Source organism: Microtus oregoni, unplaced genomic scaffold (assembly GCF_018167655.1).
Source record: "Microtus oregoni isolate MIOR12 unplaced genomic scaffold, Mior012 000015F_ref0000493, whole genome shotgun sequence".
NCBI classification, from domain to species: Eukaryota; Metazoa; Chordata; class Mammalia; order Rodentia; family Cricetidae; genus Microtus; species Microtus oregoni.
In genome coordinates, this window is record NW_024543074.1 from 25,168 (window position 1) to 46,198 (window position 21,031).

Consider the following 21,031-nt stretch of genomic DNA (forward strand, 5'->3'; position numbering starts at 1 on the left):
GGGTCTCAACTCTGGAACTCATGGTAATCCTTCTGCCTCAGCCTCCTAAGTGGTGAGATCACAGGCAGAAGCCACCAAGTCCAATCCCTCATATCAGATTGATCATTGCGCTGGAAGGCAGAGTGCATGGCCCTAGTGGGTTCGGTCTCATGATGGCCCCTCATTCCCCTGAAGAAGCATGAAGGAATCTTTTATCCGTCATGATCCTACCGTCTTCCACAAGGGATTGTTTATGCTCCTGGGGATTTTGCATGTATGGAAGCCTAAGACCACGGCGGAAGAACTCTCTAGTCATTGAAAATAGAGAGGGGAGGTGGGCTGACAACCGGAACCCCGGGGGTTCCCAACCTTCCTAACGCAGCCACCCTTTAACACAGTTCCTCATGTGTGCTGACCCCCCACCATAAAATTATAAAATGATTGCATTGCTACTCCGTAACTGTAATTTTTAAGCCTGTTATGAATCGTAATGTAAAGATGCGCTATGCAACCCCTAGGGGGTCTCGACCCACAGATTCAGAGTCGCTGCCTTAACCAAAGTGACCGAGAACTCGCGCTGTTTTCTCAAGAAAAAAAAAAAAGGATGCCCATTCCTCTCGCTGCCTACATAACGATTAAGGGAGAATTTCTGTAATTTTAACGAATCTGAGATAAAGAATGAACACCCGTTTCTACATCATTTCTTTCAGGCGGACAGCTGAGGAACAGCTTTGCTCTCGCGAAGCGCTTTCTCTCTTCAGAGTACTCGGTCCAGAGCACATACACCTTTCTCATTGGTCAGATTTCCTGTCAGTCTGGGCTACAACTACTATTGGTCCATTTTGAAGGTTCTCCCGCCTCCCTTACTTAATTGGTCCATTCGAACAGGCCGGGGGGTATGAATGAAAGACCGTCTACTATTGGTTCCTCTAAACGGCTCTAATGAGAGTGGCTCGGTGATTGGTTGCTCTGGTTTGGGCGGGCTAGGCGGAGATTCAAATGAAGTAGGAAAGCACTATCCTAACCGCCGCGCGTCTGTGGAGCAGCGTCCGGTCGCGGGCCGCCTCGCGTTTCCCCCACCTCTGAGTTCGTCGCTTTCGGGACTCTCGAGCCCCCCTGCAGGACCGTCACCATGGAGTTATCTCCGCTGCAGGTACGGCTCGCGGGTGGGCCTGGGTGATGGGGCCTTGGCGCCGCCTCTGCATCCGTGGCTCCGGGGCGGAGGGCAGGCCTGCGACCGGCCGGGCGGCAGCCCGTCACCCGGTCGCCTCGGCCGCGGGGGGACCGTGGGGGACCGTGGTCAGGGCGAAGCCCCTCACGGGATGCTAGCGTCCGCACGGACTTCTAGGGGGCCGTGCGTTTTGCTCGTTCGCGGGGCAGGGTCCACTCGTCCCGTGGTCGCCCTGGTGTGACTTCCGAGCGGCGTGGGATTGAATGCCGTGGCCCTCTTTTCTCCTCCGCCCGCACCTCAGAAGGTGCAGAGCGTGACAGTTGCCCTGGGGCCGGCCGGCCGTGTGGCTCGGGAAACGTCCCGTTTCAGGGTGTGAGTGTGGCCACGGGCTGGCCTTGCTAGCCGGCAACACCGTCTGTTGTCTGCCCGGGACTCTGCGGGCACGCAGTAGGTATTTGCCCATTGGCTGAAAGGAAACTGAGTGTAGTTTATTTCTGACGTCAAAATACTGTTCAAGGAAGAAATTCCCTGTATTCGATCTGAGAAATAAGATACCTGTGGAAACGGACACCTGCTAGCCAGACCTAGCGGGACACGCTTGTGATGGCAGCTGCTCCGGAGACGGAGGCAGGAGGATGGCTTAAGCGACTTAATGGGACCCTGAGTTAAAGACAAACAACCAAAAAGGCCTGGCGGGTGGGGATTTGACTCAGAAGTCAGAGCATTTGCCTGGCACGTCGCGGGCTCCATCTCCCTCTCTGCACACACAAACACTTTAGAGCCTAGTTACAAGGATTGTAATGGAATTGCTTGTTTAAAACTATGAGCCGGGCGGTGGCACTCGGGAGGCAGAGGCAGGCGGATCTCTGAGTTCGAGACCAGCCTGGTCTACAGAGCAAGTTCCAAAGCCACAGAGAAACCCTGTCTCGAAAACCCAAAAAAAAAAAAACAAACAAACAAACAAACTATGGACCCATCAACAGATGACAAATTGTGAGATAGCATATTGAGTTCATCATTAGCCTATTTTGTTGATCATTTCTGATAGTTATGGTTAAGCAATCAGTTTTCTTTTTTTTCCCCCAATGACTAGCCTGTAAATGAAAATATGCAGATGAACAAAAAGAAAAATGAAGATGCCAAGAAGAGACTATCTATTGAAAGAATCTATCAGAAAAAAACACAATTGGAACATATATTGCTCCGCCCAGATACCTACATTGGCTCTGTGGAATTAGTTACCCAGGTAAAACCAAGCTGTTGTTGGATGGCTGCTTTTTCAGGCTAGTGTTTTGTACTTCACTCACTGAGGGTCACGGAACTGACCTATGGTTCGTGCACATGCAGAAACACACACACATATTTCAACCTTTATCTAAGAAGACTTTATTCCTGGATGTGTTGCTGCATGCCTTTAATCTCAGCACTCGGGGGCAGAAGCTGGTAGATCTCTGAGCTTGAGACTAGCCTGGTCTATGTAGCCAGTTTTTGGCCACCCAGTGCTACATAGTGGGATATTATCTCAAAAGAAAAGAAAGACTAGGCTATTAATGATAAAACAATAAATGAATAAAAATAACTTTTTTTTTTCTTTTAGCAAATGTGGGTTTATGATGAAGATGTTGGCATTAACTATAGGGAAGTAACTTTTGTTCCTGGTTTGTATAAAATCTTCGATGAGATTCTAGGTAAGTAAGGATTTTTATATAAAGATCTGCTGGTCAAATTCTTTTTTAAAAAAAAAATATTTATTATTCATTATGTATACAATAGTCTATCTGTGTGTATGCCGAAGGCCAGATGAGGGCACCAGACCCCATTACAGATGGTTGTGAGCCACCATGTGGTTGCTGGGAATTGAACTCAGGACCTTTGGAAGAGCAGGCAATGCTGTTAACCACTGAGCCATCTCTCCAGCCCCCTGCTGGTCAAATTCTTAAGTAGCATTCTTACCAAACCCTCTGTAGACGGCTGCTCCTCTTTAAGTAATTAGTTGTCAAAAGTAGAACAGCCAGGCTGGATATGGCAGCTCACGCTTTTGATCCCAGCACTTAGAGGTAGAGGTGGCAGGTCTCTGTCTACACAGTGAGTTCTAGAGCAGCTAGACCCTGCCTCAAAAAAAGTGAAAGTCTGGTCTACAGAGCTAGTTCCAGGACAGGCTCCAAAGCCACAGAGAAACCCTGTCTTCAAAAACCAAAAAAAAAAAAAAAAAAAAAGTGAAAGTCATAGCCAGGCGGTGGTGGCGCACGCCTTTAATCCCAGCACTCGGGAGGCAGAGGCAGGCGGATCTCTGTGAGTTCGAGACCAGCCTGGTCTACAAGAGCTAGTTCCAGGACAGGCTCCAAAACCACAGAGAAACCCTGTCTCGAAAAAACCAAAAAAAAAAGTGAAAGTCATATAAAGTTCAGAAAATTAAGTTTTTCTCTGGAAAGAATTCTATGAACAAAAGTTGCTATAGTAGAAGGCTATAGAGAGATGACTTAGCAGTTAAGAGAACTGACTGCTTTTTCAGAGGATCCAGGTTCAATACCCAGCATCTGCATGGCAGCTCACAACTGTCTGTATCTCTACGATCTGATACTCTCACACAAACATGCACAGAAAATAAAAATAAACAATTATTTTTAAAATTGCTATAATAAAACAGTGAGGTGGTAATTCTGTTACTGGGGAGGTAGATGCAGTAAAATCAAAAGTTCAAGGCTATTAACTGTGTAGCAAGTTCAAAGTCAGCGTGAAATGCACGTGATTCTGTCTCCAGAAAAGTTGCTGTAGACTTAACACCTTGTTAATGCTATTCCTTTGTTATTTGTGGGTTTATTTTCTATATTATAGAGCTAATGTGGTTTTAAAGCACTTAACTGTCATCTAAGTGTGTGTCTCATTTTCTTACAGTCAATGCGGCAGACAACAAACAAAGGGACCCCAAAATGTCTTGTATTAGAGTCACAATTGATCCGTAAGTGCTAAGTACTAGCCTTCTGTTTACTAAAGCTCATATTATTTGTTATATTTGCTTTGATTACTAGTGAAGATAGCTTTTTTTTTTTTTTTTTTGGTTTTTCGAGACAGGGTTTCTCTGTGGCTTTTGGAGCCTGTCCTGGAACTAGCTCTGTAGACCAGGCTGGTCTCGAACTCACAGAGATCCGCCTGCCTCTGCCTCCCGAGTGCTGGGATTAAAGGCGTGCGCCACCATCGCCCGGCTCTGAAGATAGCTTTTTATAAATTAAGATTCCTGCTGGGCATGCTGACTTGTTATACCTTTAATCCCAGCACTTTTGGGAGGCAGAGGCAGGCGAATCTCTGAGTTGAAGGCCAACCTTGACTACAAAGTGAGTTCCAGGAAAGCCAGAGCTACACAGAGAAACCCTGCTTCAAAAAAAATAAAATAAAATTTGCAAAAGTTCAGAGAGACAGCGTTCTAAAATGAACAGCCTGTGGGTACTCAACAGTTAAAACGAACAATTATTAGTTGTTTTGTTTTGTTTCCTGTTGGCTTTTGTTTGTTTGTTTGTAGACATGGTCTCACTGTGTAGCTCTTGCTAAGGGAGAACGTGCTACATAATCTCGATATGCAGGCCAAATGCAGAGATCGGCCTGCCTCTGCTTCCCTAGTCTGGGATTAAAGGTGAGCCCCACCATACCCAGTGTCGTCAACAGTTTTCTACCTGGGCCTGGTGATATAGATCTGTAATCCTCGCTCCTTGGGAGGCTGAGGCATATAATGAGACCATGTCCCAAAATAAAAGTTTTAAATTAATAAAAGGGCTGAGAGTGTAGCTTGGTGGTAGCACATGTACAATCCATGGTTTGAGCCACAGTACTACAGAAAAACAATTGCCATGTGATAGCATACACCCTTCATTCCAACAGAAGGAAGAGTCAGACAGATCTCTGTGGGTTCCAGGCCAATTAGAATTACGTGGTGAGGCCCTGTCGCAAAACAAAACAAATTTCTATATTTGCTCTGAACCATTTCAAAGTAATTTATAAACATGATGCTTAATCCCTAAATGCAGTGGTTCAGCTAGCATTTCCAATAATTGATCAGTCGTCTAAAAATGTAAAAGGTTTTTAGGGGTTTTTTTCTTTATTTTTTTCCTTTGCTTATGATGCTATTGAAACAGAAAACCAGCAGGTGGTAGTAGAGAATAATTTGGGTTTACATTTCTGGTTTTAAATGCTCATGTTCCTTTGTGGGGTGGCCAGGATGCCTGTTTAACATTTTCTTATTAGCCTGATCAGTGCTAACATAAACTATGCTTAAAGTTCTTGTGGGTGTTTGTTAATTATAACTGCGCACTTGATTGCACGTAAGGACTTAATAACGATCTTTTAAAGATGTTGAGCTAGTTTTAACTGATTTTTATAGATGGTATTAAACCAGTATTATTTTTTGTGTCCCATTTTAGCAATTTTATATATATATGTGTGTGTGCGTGTGTGTGTGTGTGTGTGTGTGTGTGTGAATGAACCCAAAATAACTAAGATAAAAGTCCTAGTAACTGAGCTAGAGCGCTGGATCCACAGGACCTGAGTTTGGTGCCAGTACCCACATTGGGGGTGGGGTGATCCAATGCCTCTGATCTATGTGGGTACTTGAACTCATGTGCAATAAGCCCACACACATATACATAATTTAAAATAAAAATCTTTTGTAAGACATCGCTTGAGTGACTAACATTCTGATAGCAAATAAGACAGTTAATTATTGGTAATATTTTTTCTTTTTAATGTTTTTCAGTGTTTTTTATTGGGTGGGAAAACTAAGGGAAGTAGAAATATACAGATGATACTTTTGAAAGTGGTATTATTTCCTGATTTTGTCCTTTTAAATGAGAATAATTTATTTTCTTTTGTTTATACTAATATTTTTAAATTTCATGTTTTTTCAGCATTATCAGTGTCTACCCAGGTGTTGGAAAAGGTTTCTGTTTTCCATCCCTGGATGCTATTTCAGGAATATTAGGAACTAAGCATAGTGGAAAAGATTGACTATGCTAGCTAGCTTCTAAGGGGATATATATAGAGTCACAGTGAAATTGAAGCTTATGGATTTATATATTTTTTTACAAATGTTAAGCATAGTTTAAAATTTATAGTATAATAAAATTTTCTATTTTTTCTTAGAGAAAATAATTTAATTAGTATATGGAATAATGGAAAAGGAATTCCTGTTGTTGAACACAAAGTTGAGAAAATGTATGTCCCAGCTCTCATATTTGGACAGCTCTTAACCTCTAGTAACTACGATGATGATGAAAAGAAAGTAACAGGTAGAGTATCGATAGAAAATAATGTCTGTTGCTGAAAAAAACATCTTTTAATAACTGTGTGTGGTGTGAGGATTAAAAGTATGGCTCAGTGATTAAGAGAGTTGGTTACTCTTGCAGAAGACCCAGGTTCAGTTGTGAGCACCTACAGTTCCAGGGGATCTGATGCCCTTTTCCAACCTCTGTGGAACCAAGCATGCATGTGGCAAGACACTCATACACAACAAGTGTAATAAAAATTTTAGAGTTTGAGCCGGGCGGTGGTGGCGCACGCCTTTAATCCCAGCACTCGGGAGGCAGAGGCAGGTGGATCTCTGTGAGTTCGAGGCCAGCCTGGTCTACAAGAGCTAGTTCCAGGACGGGAACCAAAAGCTACGGAGAAACCCTGTCTCGAAAAATCAAAAAAAAAAAAAAAATTTAGAGTTTGAGACCAGCCTGGTCTACTGAGCGAGTTCTAGGACTGCCAGGGCTACACAGAGAAACCCTGTCTCAAAACCAAAGGAAAAAACAGAGAGAGATAGGAGGAAATTGATTCATAGATAAAATAAACCCTATCTTTCTTAGTTCTGCCAGCAGCTAAGAAAACTGAGAACTAGGTAGTGGTGGTATACACCTTTAATCCCAGCACTTGGGAAGCAAAGACTCTGTTAAGAGAACTTGCTGCTTTGCAGCTCTTCAAAGAACCTAGGGTTAATTCCCAGCTCTCGGATGATGTTTCACAACTGTCCGTGACTCTATCCAGTCCGAGGAGGTCAGACACCTTTTTCTGAGCTCTGTGGGCATTGCATGCAAATGCAGGCAAAATCTCCAAATACAAAATGAATAAAACCTCAAAAATACTAAAGAAAGTTGAGTGGTAGATTGCTGGCCTGGGCATGGGCAAGGCCGGGTTCCATTCTAGCCCCCAAAAAGTAAATAAAATGAAAAGACTCTCAGTTGAATAATAAAGTAGTTTTCTATATTTATTTGCTCAGGTGGTCGAAATGGCTATGGAGCCAAACTGTGTAATATATTCAGCACCAAATTTACTGTGGAAACAGCCAGTAAAGAATATAAGAAAATGTTCAAACAGGTAAGCAGATAGATATCTTGTAACATATCTTTAAATTATAGAACAGTCATTTATAATAACATTAATATTTGACTAAATTTAACAGTTTGTAAGGTTCATAAAGTTATTTTACGTATGCTTAAATTATTTCCTTATAGTTTGTTTGCGAAATGAATTGACATTTTCATCTTTCCTGTTCTTCCCTGCCATAGACATGGATGGATAACATGGGGAGAGCTGGTGACATGGAACTCAAGCCCTTTAATGGAGAAGATTATACATGTATTACCTTTCAACCTGATTTATCTAAGTTTAAAATGCAAAGTCTGGATAAAGATATTGTTGCACTGATGGTTAGAAGAGCATATGATATTGCTGGTTCCACTAAAGATGTCAAAGTCTTCCTTAATGGAAATAAGCTGCCAGTGAGTATTTTTCTGGGTAATAAGACTGCAAAGGAATTTTTGATCATTGTTTTCCACCCTTTTTCTTAAAACTTCTTGGATAAGTTCCTGAAAAGAAACTTGAGTAGCACAATTTTTGAAAACCATCTCATATTTATTTTACTTGTTTTTCATTTTTTTCCCGAAATAGGATTTCTCTGTGTAGCTTTGGCTGTCCTGCAACTCACTCTGTATTCCAGGCTGACCTTGAACTCACAGAGATCCACCAGCCTCTGCCTCCCAAATGCTGGAACTAAAGGAAGTGCCTTCACAGACACAGACACAAACACACACACACACACGCACACACAGGCAAATCATCTTGTTTTAAACTAGTAAAGGAAGCTTTTTGTTTTGTTTTTGAGACAGGCTCTCGTTGTGTAAACTTGACTGACCTAAAATTCCACTATATAGACGACTGTACCTACAGAGGGGTTCCTATTTCTGCTTCCCAAGTGCTAAGATTAAAGGCATGCACCACCATGCTAAGCAGAGAAAAGAACTTTCTTTTGAGAGGGAGGGGACTCAAGACAAGGTTTCTCTTGTAGGTTTGGAAGGAAAGATTTTTCTTGAAGAAAAACTTAGTTTTTCTAAAGATTTCTTTCAAATTTTTTATGTATGTGGGTGTTTTGCCTTGACTATGTATGTGTACAACATGTATACGGTGCCTATGGAGGCCAGAAGAGGGTGTGAGCCATCATGTGGATCCTGGAAATCAAATCCAGGTCCTCTGAAGAACAGCCAGTGCTCTGAACTGCTGAGGCATCTCTTCAGCCCTTTAATGTGCTTGTTCTCTTCCTTAAATACCATTCTTTCAACCTATCAATGGATATCATTTTAGTAGTTTTTAAAAATCTTTGTAGTCTGGGAGATAGCTCAGTATGTAAAGTGTTTGCTGTGCCTGCGTGAGGTCTCCAGTACAGATATACAAAGCCAGTCATGGAGCCACAGGACTGCACAGTGATAGGTGGATCTAAGGAGTTCACTGGCCGTCTGATCTGGCCAAAATGGTGAGCTCCAGACTCAGGGAGATTCTATTTCAAAATTAAGTTGGAGTTGGAGAAATGATCCAGATGTCAACCTCTGGCCTCCAGTTTACCTCATGAGTAAACACACATATACACAAAGGATTTTTTTGTATTTATTTGTGTGTGCATGTGCACATAGCACATGACACAGCAAGTGTGTTGAGGTTGGGACAATTTATACAAATAGTTTCATCTACCATGTGTGTCCCAGGAATTGAATTCAGGAACTCAGGTTATGAAGCTTAAGTGTACTTACCTGCTGAACTATCTTGATGGCTCACACAATTTTTTGTTTTGTTTTGGGATTTTGTTTGGTTGGTTTTTGTTTTCTGAAACAGGGTCTCAGTATGTAGTTCTGACTGCCCTGAAACTCACAGGGGCCCGCCTGCCTCTACTTCCCAAAAGCTGGGATTAAAAGCATTCATCACTACATTAGGTGAATTGGTTTGGTGTTGGTGGTTTGTTTTTCAAGACAGGATTTTTCTGTGTAGCCCTGGCTATCCTAGAACTTGCTCTATAAACCAGGCTGGCCTCAAACTCACAGAGATCCACCTGTCTCTGCCTTCTGAGTGCTGGGACTAAAGGCTTGTGCTAATACTCCTCCGCTTGAGTTTTTTTTTTTTTTTTTTTAAGCCAGCAAGGTGGCTGAACAGGTACAGGTGCTGGCCAGGCAAGCCTCTCAGCACCTGAGTTCCATCCTCTAGAACCCATTTTTTTTTTTAATATTTATTTATTTATTATGTATACAACATTCTGTCTGTGTGTATGCCTGCAGTCCAGAAGAGGGCACCAGACCCCATTACAGATGGTTGTGAGCCACCATGTGGTTGCTGGGAATTGAACTCAGAACCCTTGGAAGAGCAGGCAATGCTCTTAACCACTGAGCCATCTCTCCAGCCCTAGAACCCATTTTGATAGGAGTGAACTGACTCCTACAATTCAGCCATGCGCATACCCTATTTTTCTCTCCCTGCCCTGCCCCTTTCTCATATACACATAAGCTAAATTTTTAAAATAAAAAGATTTGAACCCTCATATTCTATTTAACTTTAAATTAAATGTATTTATTTATGTGTGAATGATTTGCTTGCATATGTATGTGTGCGTCCTATGTATGCATGGTATATAGGATCAGAGGAGGTCATCAGATCCCTTGGAACTGGAGTTAAAGATAGTTGTGAACCTCTATGGGTGCTGAGACCTGAATGCTGGTTGGTCCTCTGCAAGAGCAGCATATACTCTTAATCACTGAACCATCTTTCCAGTCCTCTCATAGTCTGTTACTGATTCCATTTTCCTTCATTGTGTTTTATTTGTTTGTTCGAATTTCCCATTATTTTGACACTCCTCTCTTTAATCCCTATGCAGGTAAAAGGATTCCGCAGCTATGTGGATATGTACTTGAAGGATAAGGTAGATGAAACTGGGAACGCACTGAAAGTCATACACGAACAAGTCAACCCACGGTGGGAAGTGTGCTTAACAATGAGTGAAAAGGGCTTTCAGCAAATTAGCTTTGTCAATAGCATTGCGACTTCTAAGGTAATTTTTGAGAGTTCTCATTAATTTACTTACCAAATAATATAAAATGGATTTAAACATTTGTCTAAAGTATGTTTGTAATTACTATTATAATTCTGAGGCATTTTGAAATGCTATTTTTTCACTAGGGTGGCAGACATGTTGATTATGTAGCTGATCAGATCGTGAGTAAACTTGTCGATGTGGTGAAGAAGAAGAACAAGGGTGGAATTGCCGTGAAAGCACACCAGGTACAGCATTCTCTTCCCTTGCATTTACAAGATCCCAGGCTCAGTCTCTAGCACTAAGATGGGGCAGGGCATAAGACATTTTGATGACTGTATCAACTTTCATTACAGGTGAAAAATCACATGTGGATTTTTGTAAATTGCTTGATTGAAAATCCAACCTTTGACTCTCAGACGAAAGAAAACATGACTTTACAAGCCAAGAGCTTTGGATCAACATGTCAATTAAGTGAAAAATTCATCAAAGCTGTGAGTACTTACATGGAAAGTAAAATAGAAATGTCTTATCTTATTTCTCATTGTCCTCAGCTCCGCAGAAACAAAGATTGCCTGCTGCACTACACTTCCTCAGACCTTTCCAGTCTGTGTTTTGTTGTTTTTATAGCAGGGTCTAGCCTTGTAGCTCAGGCTGGCCTTTAACTCAAGATCCTGCTGCGTTGTACCCGACTAGTGCTAGAGTTAAGCAGTGCACCGTCACTCCTTAGATAGAGATCCCGTCTGCCTCTGCCTCTTCAGATTAATGTAACAGGTTGTTTGTTTTTTGTTTTCTTTTTTTAAACTTTTATTATTATTACATAGCAAACTTCTCAATTATACACTTTTTTTTGTTTGTTTGTTTGGTGGGGAGTGGGGTTTGAGTAGCCCTGGTTGCCCTAGAACTTGATCTGTAGACCAGGCTGGCCTTAAACTCCCTGAGATCCATCTGCCTCTACCTCCCGGAGTGCTGGGATTAAAGGTGTGCACCCCACCACCTAGCCACACTTGTAATTTCTTTTTTTTTTTTTTTAATTTTTATTTATGTGCATTGGTGTTTTGCCTGCATGTTCATCTATATGAGGGTATCAGGTACCTTAGAACTGAGAGTTACAGACAGTTATGAGCTGCCATGTGGGTGCTGGGAATTGAACCCGGGTCCTTTGGACGAACAGCCATTGCTCTTAACCTCTAGCCATCTCTCTAGCCCCCACTTGTAATTTCTTATTCTGTCTTCCATATTAATACCTTCAACTACATGAAGGCACAGATATGACATGTTCGGTTTCTTTTTTTCTTTTCTATTTTCATGTGTATGTGGTATGCATGTTTTGTTAGTGTAGGCACTTGTGTGAGGGATGTGCATGGATGTGGAACCTGAGGTTTATCTTAGGAATCATTCTGCCTGGATCCCTCTTCTACTTCATTGAATGAGGCAGTTAAACTTAGAGCTGGGCAATAGGCCAATCTCACTTATGTATAGAATATATAAGTACCTAGGAAAAAAGTACTCTAGTTTTGCTCCAGAGATCATTCCATGTCTCCTCCCCCAAGGCTGGAATTCATTAGCTGCTATTCCTCTCTGCTGTTTCCTTAGGTAATGCACAACAATCTCCTATAGCCACTAAGCCATCTCTCTAGTCCTAAATTATTTTAGCCACTGTGTCTCCAACAAGTAGCTCAGTGCCTGGCATAACATAAGTCCATAAAAACTAATGAATGAATGATACTAGAGAAACCAATTCCCAAAAAAAAAAAAAAAAGAAAGAAAAAAAAAGCCGGGCAGTGGTGGCGCACGCCTTTAATCCCAGCACTTGGGAGGCAGAGGCAGGCGGATCTCTGGGAGTTCGAGACCAGCCTGGTCTACAAGAGCTAGTTCCAGGACAGGCTCCAAAACCACAGAGAAACCCTGTCTCGAAAAACCAAAAAAAAAAAGAGAAACCAATTCCTCACAGTAAGGAGCTAACATGGAAAGATCCAAGGGTTACTAAGTCACGCACATCCTACCCAGTCTAGAAATGTTTTTGAGGGTTTTTTTTTTATGTTGTTGTTGTTTTGTTTTTGCTTTGTGTTTTTGGTTGTTTTTGAGATAAGATCTTATTAGGTAGCATGGCTGGTCTTAAACTCCTAGAAATCCACCTGCCTCTCTCTGCCTCCCAGGTGCTAGGATTAAAGGTTTAGATCACCACACCCAGTGATGAGGCGAGCAGGCCTACTTTTTGACCCGCATGGCTAGCTTAGCACCGGAAATTATAACAACACACAAACTGTATTCATTTAAACACTGCCTGGCCCATTAGTTTCAGCCTCTTATTGGCTAATTCTCACATCTTGCTTTAACCCATGTTTAGTAATCTATGTAGTACCACAAGGTGGTGGCTTACCAGGAAAGATTCAGCATGTCTGACCTGGCGGCTGGCTCCATGGCGTCTGCTCCACTGCCTTCTTTCTCCCAGCATTCTGTTCTGTCTTCCCCACCTACCTATATTCTGACCTATCAGGCCAAGCAGTTTTCTTTATTAATTAACCAATGAAAGGAACAGATAGAAGATCCACCTACATCACAGTTCTTTTGAGTTATTTCATTTTTCTAGGTGCTTATACATTTTATATTTGTCTTGAATCTTTGCTAATGTGATTGTTTCTGTTTTGAAGGCAATTGGCTGTGGTATTGTTGAAAGCATACTAAACTGGGTGAAGTTTAAGGCCCAAATCCAGTTAAACAAGAAGTGTTCAGCTGTAAAGCATAACAGAATCAAGGGAATCCCAAAACTTGATGACGCCAACGATGCAGGTACACATTTAACGTTTACTTCAGTAGCAGCAGCATATGTGGATGTGCAGCAAAATAGCACTCTTAAAAGTTTAACCAGTTTCCTGCCGGGCAGTAGTGGCACACACCTTTAATCCCAGCACTTGGGAGGCAGAGGCAGGTGCATTTACAAAGTTATTCTGTGAGTTTGAGGCCAGCCTGGTCTACAAAGTTTCAGGATAGCCAGAACTGTTACACAGAAAAACCCTGTCTCAAAAAATTAACCAGTTTCTTGTTGAATATTTAGGTTATTTCTAATTTCAGGCATTTTAAATGCTACTGAGATGATTTTAAGTACAGTAATCTACCTAACAAGCATTTGCAGTCTAAAATCAAATGAATATTCAACAGCAACATCAATATTATGAGGAATTAAGATATTAGGCCGGGCATTAGTGTCACACGCCTTTAATCCTAGCACTCAGAAGGCAGAGGCAAGTGGATCTCTGAGTTTGAGGCCACTCTGGTCTACAGAGCAAGTTCTGTGACAGCCAGGGCTATTACACAATGAAATTCTGTCTTGATAACCACACAATCCCACCCCACCCCCAAAAAAGGAGATGTTATAGTGCTCTGTAGGGGGTATATTTCCAGACCCTCAGTGAACACCAGAACCATGGATAATAATACCAAACCCTGTTATGTGTTGTTTCTCTTATGATTATGATACTGATGATAAAAACACAGAGTAGCTGGTAGAACAGTTAAAGCCACGTGTACTATAATAACTTATGTCTTATTGTACTACACTTATCCCATGAAGGTTTTGGAAATGTTATGTCATAAAAATTTTAATAAGTTCAGACATGCCTTTATCTCTAACACAGGCAGGCAAATCTCTATGTTCAAGGCCAAACTGGCCTATATAGTGAGTTTTAGGCCAGCCATGGTTAAATAATGAGAGATATGAGTAATACAAGCATTATGATGCTGCATTTGTTTACTACATAAGGATTATTTGAATTTGCATTCAAGACAAATGATCTGATAACTGAGAAAGCTGTTAAATGACGAACAGTCAAATAGTGTGTGAGCACTTTTAACAAAGGTGGGATTGCATGAAGTTTTAAAACATCAGACAAAACTAATGAATTGTTTGTTTCTTGAACCTCTAAAAAATGTTTTTATTTATTTTAATTTGTATATGTGGTTCAGCACATGGTGTGGAGGTCAGAGAATGATTTTACAAATAATGGTTTCTCTCTTTCTACCATGTGGGCCCCAGATTGTCAGGTCTGGAGGTAAGGGCTATCTAGCTGGCCCTATTTTAGTTTATTTTTGAGACATAATTGTGTTATATAACCCAGACTGGTCTTGAACTCATGATTCTCTTTATCTCATTCTCTAAAGTGCTGGGACTACAGGCGTGAGCTGTGATAATTGGGCTTGAATTTTATACTTAGTATTCTCAGGCTATTGTTAATTGAAAATGTTCAAAGTAAAACCATGGGCCTAGAGAGTTGGCAATGTAGTTCCTGTACTGCTCTTGTAGAGACCCATGTTAGGCTCCTAGTGCTCATGTTGGATGGTGCAACTATCTGTTAACTCCAGCTCCAGGGCAAGCCACTGCCTCTGTCTTCTTCTGCAGGTACCTGTACTCACACACATAAACTCATACAGACACATAATTCAAAATAATAGAAATATTTTTTTTCAAATGAAGCATACATAAGGTGGACTACTGTATTAATTTACTATAAACATTAGCTGTAAAAAAATGTTTTAGGGGGAGCAGTGTTGGAGAGTTGGTTCATTGCTTAAAAGCACTTATTGCTAATGGAGAGGACCTAGATTCAGATTCCCAGCACCCACATTGTGGCTCATAATTATCCATAACTCTAGTTCCAGGGGTCCAAAACCTTATTCTGATAATCTGTGGTACACATGCATACATGCGACCAAAACATTCATACATGTATACACACATAATTGTTGGGTCCACTTTACTCCTAAGATAATTTGTTATGGATTATTTTGCTTTAATATACTAAAGTTAATTTGTATATTTATGTTTTAGGGAGTCGAAATTCCACTGAATGTACACTTATCCTGACTGAGGGAGACTCAGCCAAAACTCTGGCAGTTTCAGGTCTTGGTGTAGTTGGAAGAGACAAATATGGGGTATTTCCTCTTAGAGGAAAAATACTCAATGTGCGAGAAGCTTCTCATAAACAGGTAGGCTGTAATGCTATTGTTGTAATCCTAATGTAGAGCCGATAGAGTATAACTCAGTGGTGCAGCACTTGTTTGGTGTGCATAAGGCCCAGTGTTTAATCCCCAACACTGCAAAAGTGCTGTGGGGGAAGGAATGGGATCTAAATCTAGTTTATAATACAGGAATCCGTTCTTGTATATCATGTCCTCACTCACTGGGCATCTTAAAATATATTTTAGACTGTTATTTGAACAAATTGAGCATACATGCGATGTACTTATCCGTGGTCTCTATCCCTAGTAGCATACACACTTACACACAGAAAGAGAGAATGAGAAATGGGAGTTTAGATACTTTGAAGTTTTATCATAACGGGCCTGATTTTTCAAAGTGTAAGTAATAATTCTAAATGCTGAGGCAACATACATAATTATATCTCTTTATTCTTTTCCAATGTGTTTCAGATTATGGAAAATGCTGAAATTAACAATATCATCAAGATTGTGGGTCTTCAGTACAAGAAAAACTATGAAGATGAAGATTCATTGAAAACTCTTCGTTATGGGAAGATAATGATTATGACAGATCAGGTCAGCTATTTTAGATTTTTAAACTGATGTCAAATGTGTGGGCTCAGCTGTCCACCTGCAAGCACATAGCACTGTACCTCACTAAGCAGGTCCTATGTTATATTACTTTACTGTCATAAAAAGAGCTGACTCATTATCTCTAATGGACATCTGAGCAGATGTGCTGACATAATAAATTACATGTACAAGAGAAGTAAGTTTACTTTGAATAGGCTTTTTTAAACTTGCACAGAAGAATTTTTGATAAATTGCCAAATCAGTCATAATTTTATTTCTAAACAGTTCTTTGCTCTTTGGCTTTTCAAATATTTACAGGACCAAGATGGTTCCCATATCAAAGGCTTACTGATCAATTTTATCCATCACAACTGGCCCTCTCTTCTGCGACATCGTTTTCTAGAGGAATTTATTACTCCTATTGTAAAGGTATACACGTTCTGGGATGTATCAAGACTCTTAAGGCCCATGTTCAGCACTGATGGAACTGTAATTCTGGATGTGTTATATAGAGAGTCTACAATGTGTAAAGCCATAGCGATGTGTTTTTTACCATAGGTGTCTAAAAACAAGCAAGAATTGGCATTCTATAGTCTTCCTGAGTTTGAAGAATGGAAGAGTTCTACTCCAAATCATAAGAAATGGAAAGTCAAATATTACAAAGGTTTGTGATAAAGCCTGCCTACAAATTCTCGGTTTTGTTATATGTTGTATGAGGCTAAATGGGGGTACCTTACCTGTTTTGTTTACTTCTATAGGTTTGGGGACCAGCACGTCAAAGGAAGCTAAGGAATATTTTGCAGATATGAAAAGACATCGTATTCAATTCAAATACTCTGGGCCTGAAGATGATGCTGCAATCAGCCTGGTGAGTTTGAGTCATGCTGTACATGTACATTCTGCTTTCAGAAGTCACTGCTAGGCTGGTCGATTACACCTGTTAAGTTTCCATCGAAGAGTGTTTTATGAAATAAAATGTTTCTGAAAGAACCAGGTATTTGAAAAACCAGGACTTTTGATGTTTGTTTGTATGGAAAAGATATTTGGAACCAATAAGCACCAGGGACATTTTTCCACCTTCTAATCCATAGGCCTTTAGTAAGAAACAGGTCGATGATCGAAAGGAATGGTTAACTCATTTCATGGAAGACAGGCGACAGCGGAAATTACTTGGTCTTCCTGAGGTAAGAATTTTAATCTGTCCCACTAAATAACTTTAGAATTGATGCTATACCAAATTGAAATTATTAAATAGTATTTTTAATTAAAAGTTTGATGTAATAACTATAGTATACTATAGTGGTCCTATAAGGCTATGTATGAAAGCACTGAAAAAATTCTTAATGGTATTTTGGGGGGGCTATTCAAGACAGGGTTTCTCTGTATAGTCCTGGAACTCATAGGTTCTCCTTAGTGCTGGGATTAGAAGCTTGCACCACTACCACCCAACAATATAGTCTTAAAGTTATGTGACAAGGCATTTCTCAAATGTTTATGCTGATGCTGCTGTAAACAGTTAGTATGCAATCAGTCATCTGTAAGTATGTGCCTTTGTAGTATGAAGTGAATGACAAGCAGCTAGGCTGGGCTGCACAATGAGTCTCCAAAAAAAAATAAATTTTAAGGACTGGAGCAACAGCTGAGATTGAGTGTTTGCTTGGTGTATAGAAAGCCTGGAGTTTAATTCTCTGTACTACTCCCCTCCCCCAACAAAAAGAAAGTTTAATATTTTATACACTGCAAAGTTATTTAAACAGCAGCCTCATATACCTATTGCTTTTCCTTTTTGGTTGTTTATTTTTCAAGACATGGTTTCTGTGTGTGGCTTGCCTGTCCTGGAACTTGCTCTATAGACCAGGCTGGCCTTGAACTCAAAGATCTGCCTGTCTCACATTCCCAAGTGCTAGGATTAAAGGCATGCGCCTCCACTGCCTGGCTCACCTATCGTTTTTTTCAAGGACTGAAGAATTATCAGACAAATGATATCTAATTGTTTATATTTTTGTATTAGGCATTGTTAAGTCTAGTACTTTATTTTCAACCAGATCATCTAATACTGTCTTGGACCCCTTAGGATTATTTGTATGGACAAACCACCACTTACCTGACCTATAATGACTTCATAAACAAGGAACTTATCCTGTTCTCAAATTCTGATAATGAAAGATCTATTCCATCTATGGTAGATGGTAAGCACCAATGCTTTTGTCTGTTTTTAACGTAAAATGGTGATTTGTGCTTAGAAATTGCTAAATTAAAAATGCTAATGATTGCTTGTCCTTTCATTTTAAAGGTTTGAAACCAGGGCAGAGAAAGGTTTTATTTACTTGTTTCAAACGGAATGACAAGCGAGAAGTGAAGGTTGCCCAGTTAGCTGGGTCAGTGGCAGAAATGTCCTCTTATCACCATGGTGAGGTAAACCCACAATCTTTAACACTTCTAGAATGCCTTAATGCAGAAATAATTGAAAGTTACTCTCTAAACATATTTCATGTAAGTGTAAACTGTTATATCCATGATAGAACGATTTGTTAAATATTTCAAAACTAAATATGATTGACCTTTTGACTAATAGTTCTATTTCTAGAAATAACATTCCTATTAGGAATACTTGTCTGTAAAGTTATATTCATAAATTTTTCAGTAAGATTTAGTATTACTGTATGATAACAAAATTTAGACACCTAGATGTCTTATGTTTGGACACCATTTCTGCCATCTATTTCTCTTGAAAACATCATTATAAATATTTAAATCTTAAAACTGAGAGGATTATTGTGTGACTTAGTTGTGATAGTGAACACACAGGCACACATTTATTTTCATTTTTGGGTTAGATTAATGATTTGTCTTTTCCCTCCACAGATGTCACTGATGATGACCATTATCAATTTGGCTCAGAATTTTGTGGGCAGTAATAATTTGAACCTCTTGCAACCCATTGGTCAGTTTGGTACCAGGCTGCATGGTGGCAAGGATTCGGCTAGTCCTCGATACATCTTTACTATGCTTAGGTGAGTTTGCTTTTCGTGACTTGACATTGCCAGTTTTGAAGCAATATGAAACCAAAGTATTAAACATTCAATGTTATAGTCAGTTTCCAGCCACTTTTGCAACAACACTGAGCAGTTATTAATCATTGTCCTGGAAATATTTGGACAACTATTCTGATTCTCTGTTCACTTTCTTGGTTCTGTGTTCTTACCCTCTTTCCCACCCTAAATACTCTCCTACCTAAGACCTACTAACTACACTCCTTTCTCAAATGAGCAAATAAATTATGTCTGACTGCCCTCTTACTAATTAGTATCCTAATCAATTCCAGCTGGGCATGGTGGTGCAAGCCTGTACTCTGGAGGCAAAAGGAAGAACATCTTGAGTTTGCTGCCAATCTCAATTTACAGAGTGAGCCTCTGTCTCAGAAAAGCCACTCCCAATCCAAAAAAGTATATACACACACACTTCCTCCAAAACCAAGTCCTGGACTGAGATTAGCTTCGTCAGTAAAGTGCCTGCTATACAAATGTAGATCTGAGTTCAATCCAGAACTCAAAATTTTTTTTTTTTTTTGGTTTTTCGAGACAGGGTTTCTCTGTGGCTTTGGAGCCTGTCCTGGAACTAGCTCTGTAGACCAGGCTGGTCTCGAACTCACAGAGATCCGCCTGCCTCTGCCTCCCGAGTGCTGGGATTAAAGGCGTGCGCCACCACCGCCCGGCCAGAACTCAAAATTTTAAGAAAATGTCAGAGCTGGACAGTAGTGGCACACGCCTTTAATCCCAGCACTTGGGAGACCGAACTCCCTATTCCAGGACATCCGGGCTTACTCAGGGAAAGTCTGGCCGGGTAGTGGTCTGGTGGGGGGTAGGGACTGAAGAGGTAGCACAGGAGTTAAGAGCACTTGCTGCTCTTCCAAGAAGATGTTCCATTTCCAGCATCCACATGTTGACTCACGAATGTCTGTAACTACAATTCTGAGGGATCCAGTGTCTCTACTGGCCTCCTTGAGCCACACACGGTGCACAAACGTACATGCAAATAAAACAACTGTACACATAAAATTATTTTTATTAAAAGGGGACGTAATGGCAAATGTTTGTAATCCCAACACTGGATTCCTTCCTGGGGATTTGCTAGTCAGCCAGCCTAGACCTGTGGAGCTTCAAATTAGTGAGAGATGCTGTCTCAAAAAAAACAAACTTGTAGATGGCTCCTGAGGAATGGCACTTGAATTTGTCCTCTGACTTTTACACGAGTGCATACACATACATATATACCTACTCATAAAAGATAATAAAAAAAGCAATAGTTCTTTTATTTGTTTGTTTATATTTTTTGAGACCATCTTATTCTGGAACTAACTATGTAGACCAGGCTGGCCTTGAACTCAACTCATAGAGATCCACCTGCCTTTGCCTCTTGAGTGCTGGAAATAACTATAAACTATACTCAGCAAGTCTTTTTAAAATATGTTATCCAGGTTGAACTAGCTCCTGACCTGAAGTAATCCTCTGTGTTAGCTTTCCAGAGGCATATGCCTAATGCCTTGCATCTTAACACTTTCTGTTGCTGTTTTCTAACACCCTACCCACTTCAGCATTCTTTTGTGCATATATATGCATGTATGGGTGAACTTGGGTGGCATCCACCCCGTTTCTTGTTTTTAAGGCAACACCTCTCCCCAGGAGTCCACCTGTCTTCATCTGCTGGGCACTCATTATTTTTACTTGGGTTATTCTAGGTTTAAAACTCAGGTCCTTGTGCTAGCATATAGTTTGAGCTGTCAGCACAGTCCAACACTCTTTTTATTTGGTTTGGTTTTGATTTGGATTCTTTGAAGCAGTCTTCATATATATCCAAAATAAGCCTCACACAAAATCTCCTCTCACTGCATCCCTAAGTACCAGGATTATAGATGTGTTGCTACAGCACTCATTTCTTTGTGCCCCAAGTAATCATTTTAATAATTTTCCTTTTTTAGAATTCTGCCCTACTGAATACCTGTTCATTAT

General features: G+C 40.5%; 1 protein-coding gene across 1 annotated transcript in view; it reads left to right on the forward strand.

Moving 5' to 3' along the window:
• The first annotated feature begins 974 nt into the window (after nt 1–974).
• The window catches only part of LOC121456855 (DNA topoisomerase 2-alpha), a 33,130-nt gene continuing 13,073 nt past the window's right edge, over nt 975–21,031 (forward strand). Inside the window, exons 1-20 of the mRNA XM_041665343.1 lie at nt 975–1,132; nt 2,244–2,396; nt 2,748–2,838; nt 4,046–4,109; nt 6,281–6,426; nt 7,398–7,495; nt 7,687–7,899; nt 10,314–10,487; nt 10,616–10,717; nt 10,826–10,963; nt 13,124–13,262; nt 15,298–15,455; nt 15,900–16,025; nt 16,341–16,451; nt 16,581–16,686; nt 16,781–16,890; nt 17,114–17,206; nt 18,097–18,211; nt 18,316–18,437; nt 18,888–19,036. Coding sequence (XP_041521277.1) covers nt 1,112–1,132; nt 2,244–2,396; nt 2,748–2,838; nt 4,046–4,109; nt 6,281–6,426; nt 7,398–7,495; nt 7,687–7,899; nt 10,314–10,487; nt 10,616–10,717; nt 10,826–10,963; nt 13,124–13,262; nt 15,298–15,455; nt 15,900–16,025; nt 16,341–16,451; nt 16,581–16,686; nt 16,781–16,890; nt 17,114–17,206; nt 18,097–18,211; nt 18,316–18,437; nt 18,888–19,036 — 2,429 coding nt within the window. The 5' untranslated portion in view covers nt 975–1,111. The remainder of the gene's footprint in view (nt 1,133–2,243; nt 2,397–2,747; nt 2,839–4,045; nt 4,110–6,280; nt 6,427–7,397; nt 7,496–7,686; nt 7,900–10,313; nt 10,488–10,615; nt 10,718–10,825; nt 10,964–13,123; nt 13,263–15,297; nt 15,456–15,899; nt 16,026–16,340; nt 16,452–16,580; nt 16,687–16,780; nt 16,891–17,113; nt 17,207–18,096; nt 18,212–18,315; nt 18,438–18,887; nt 19,037–21,031) is intronic.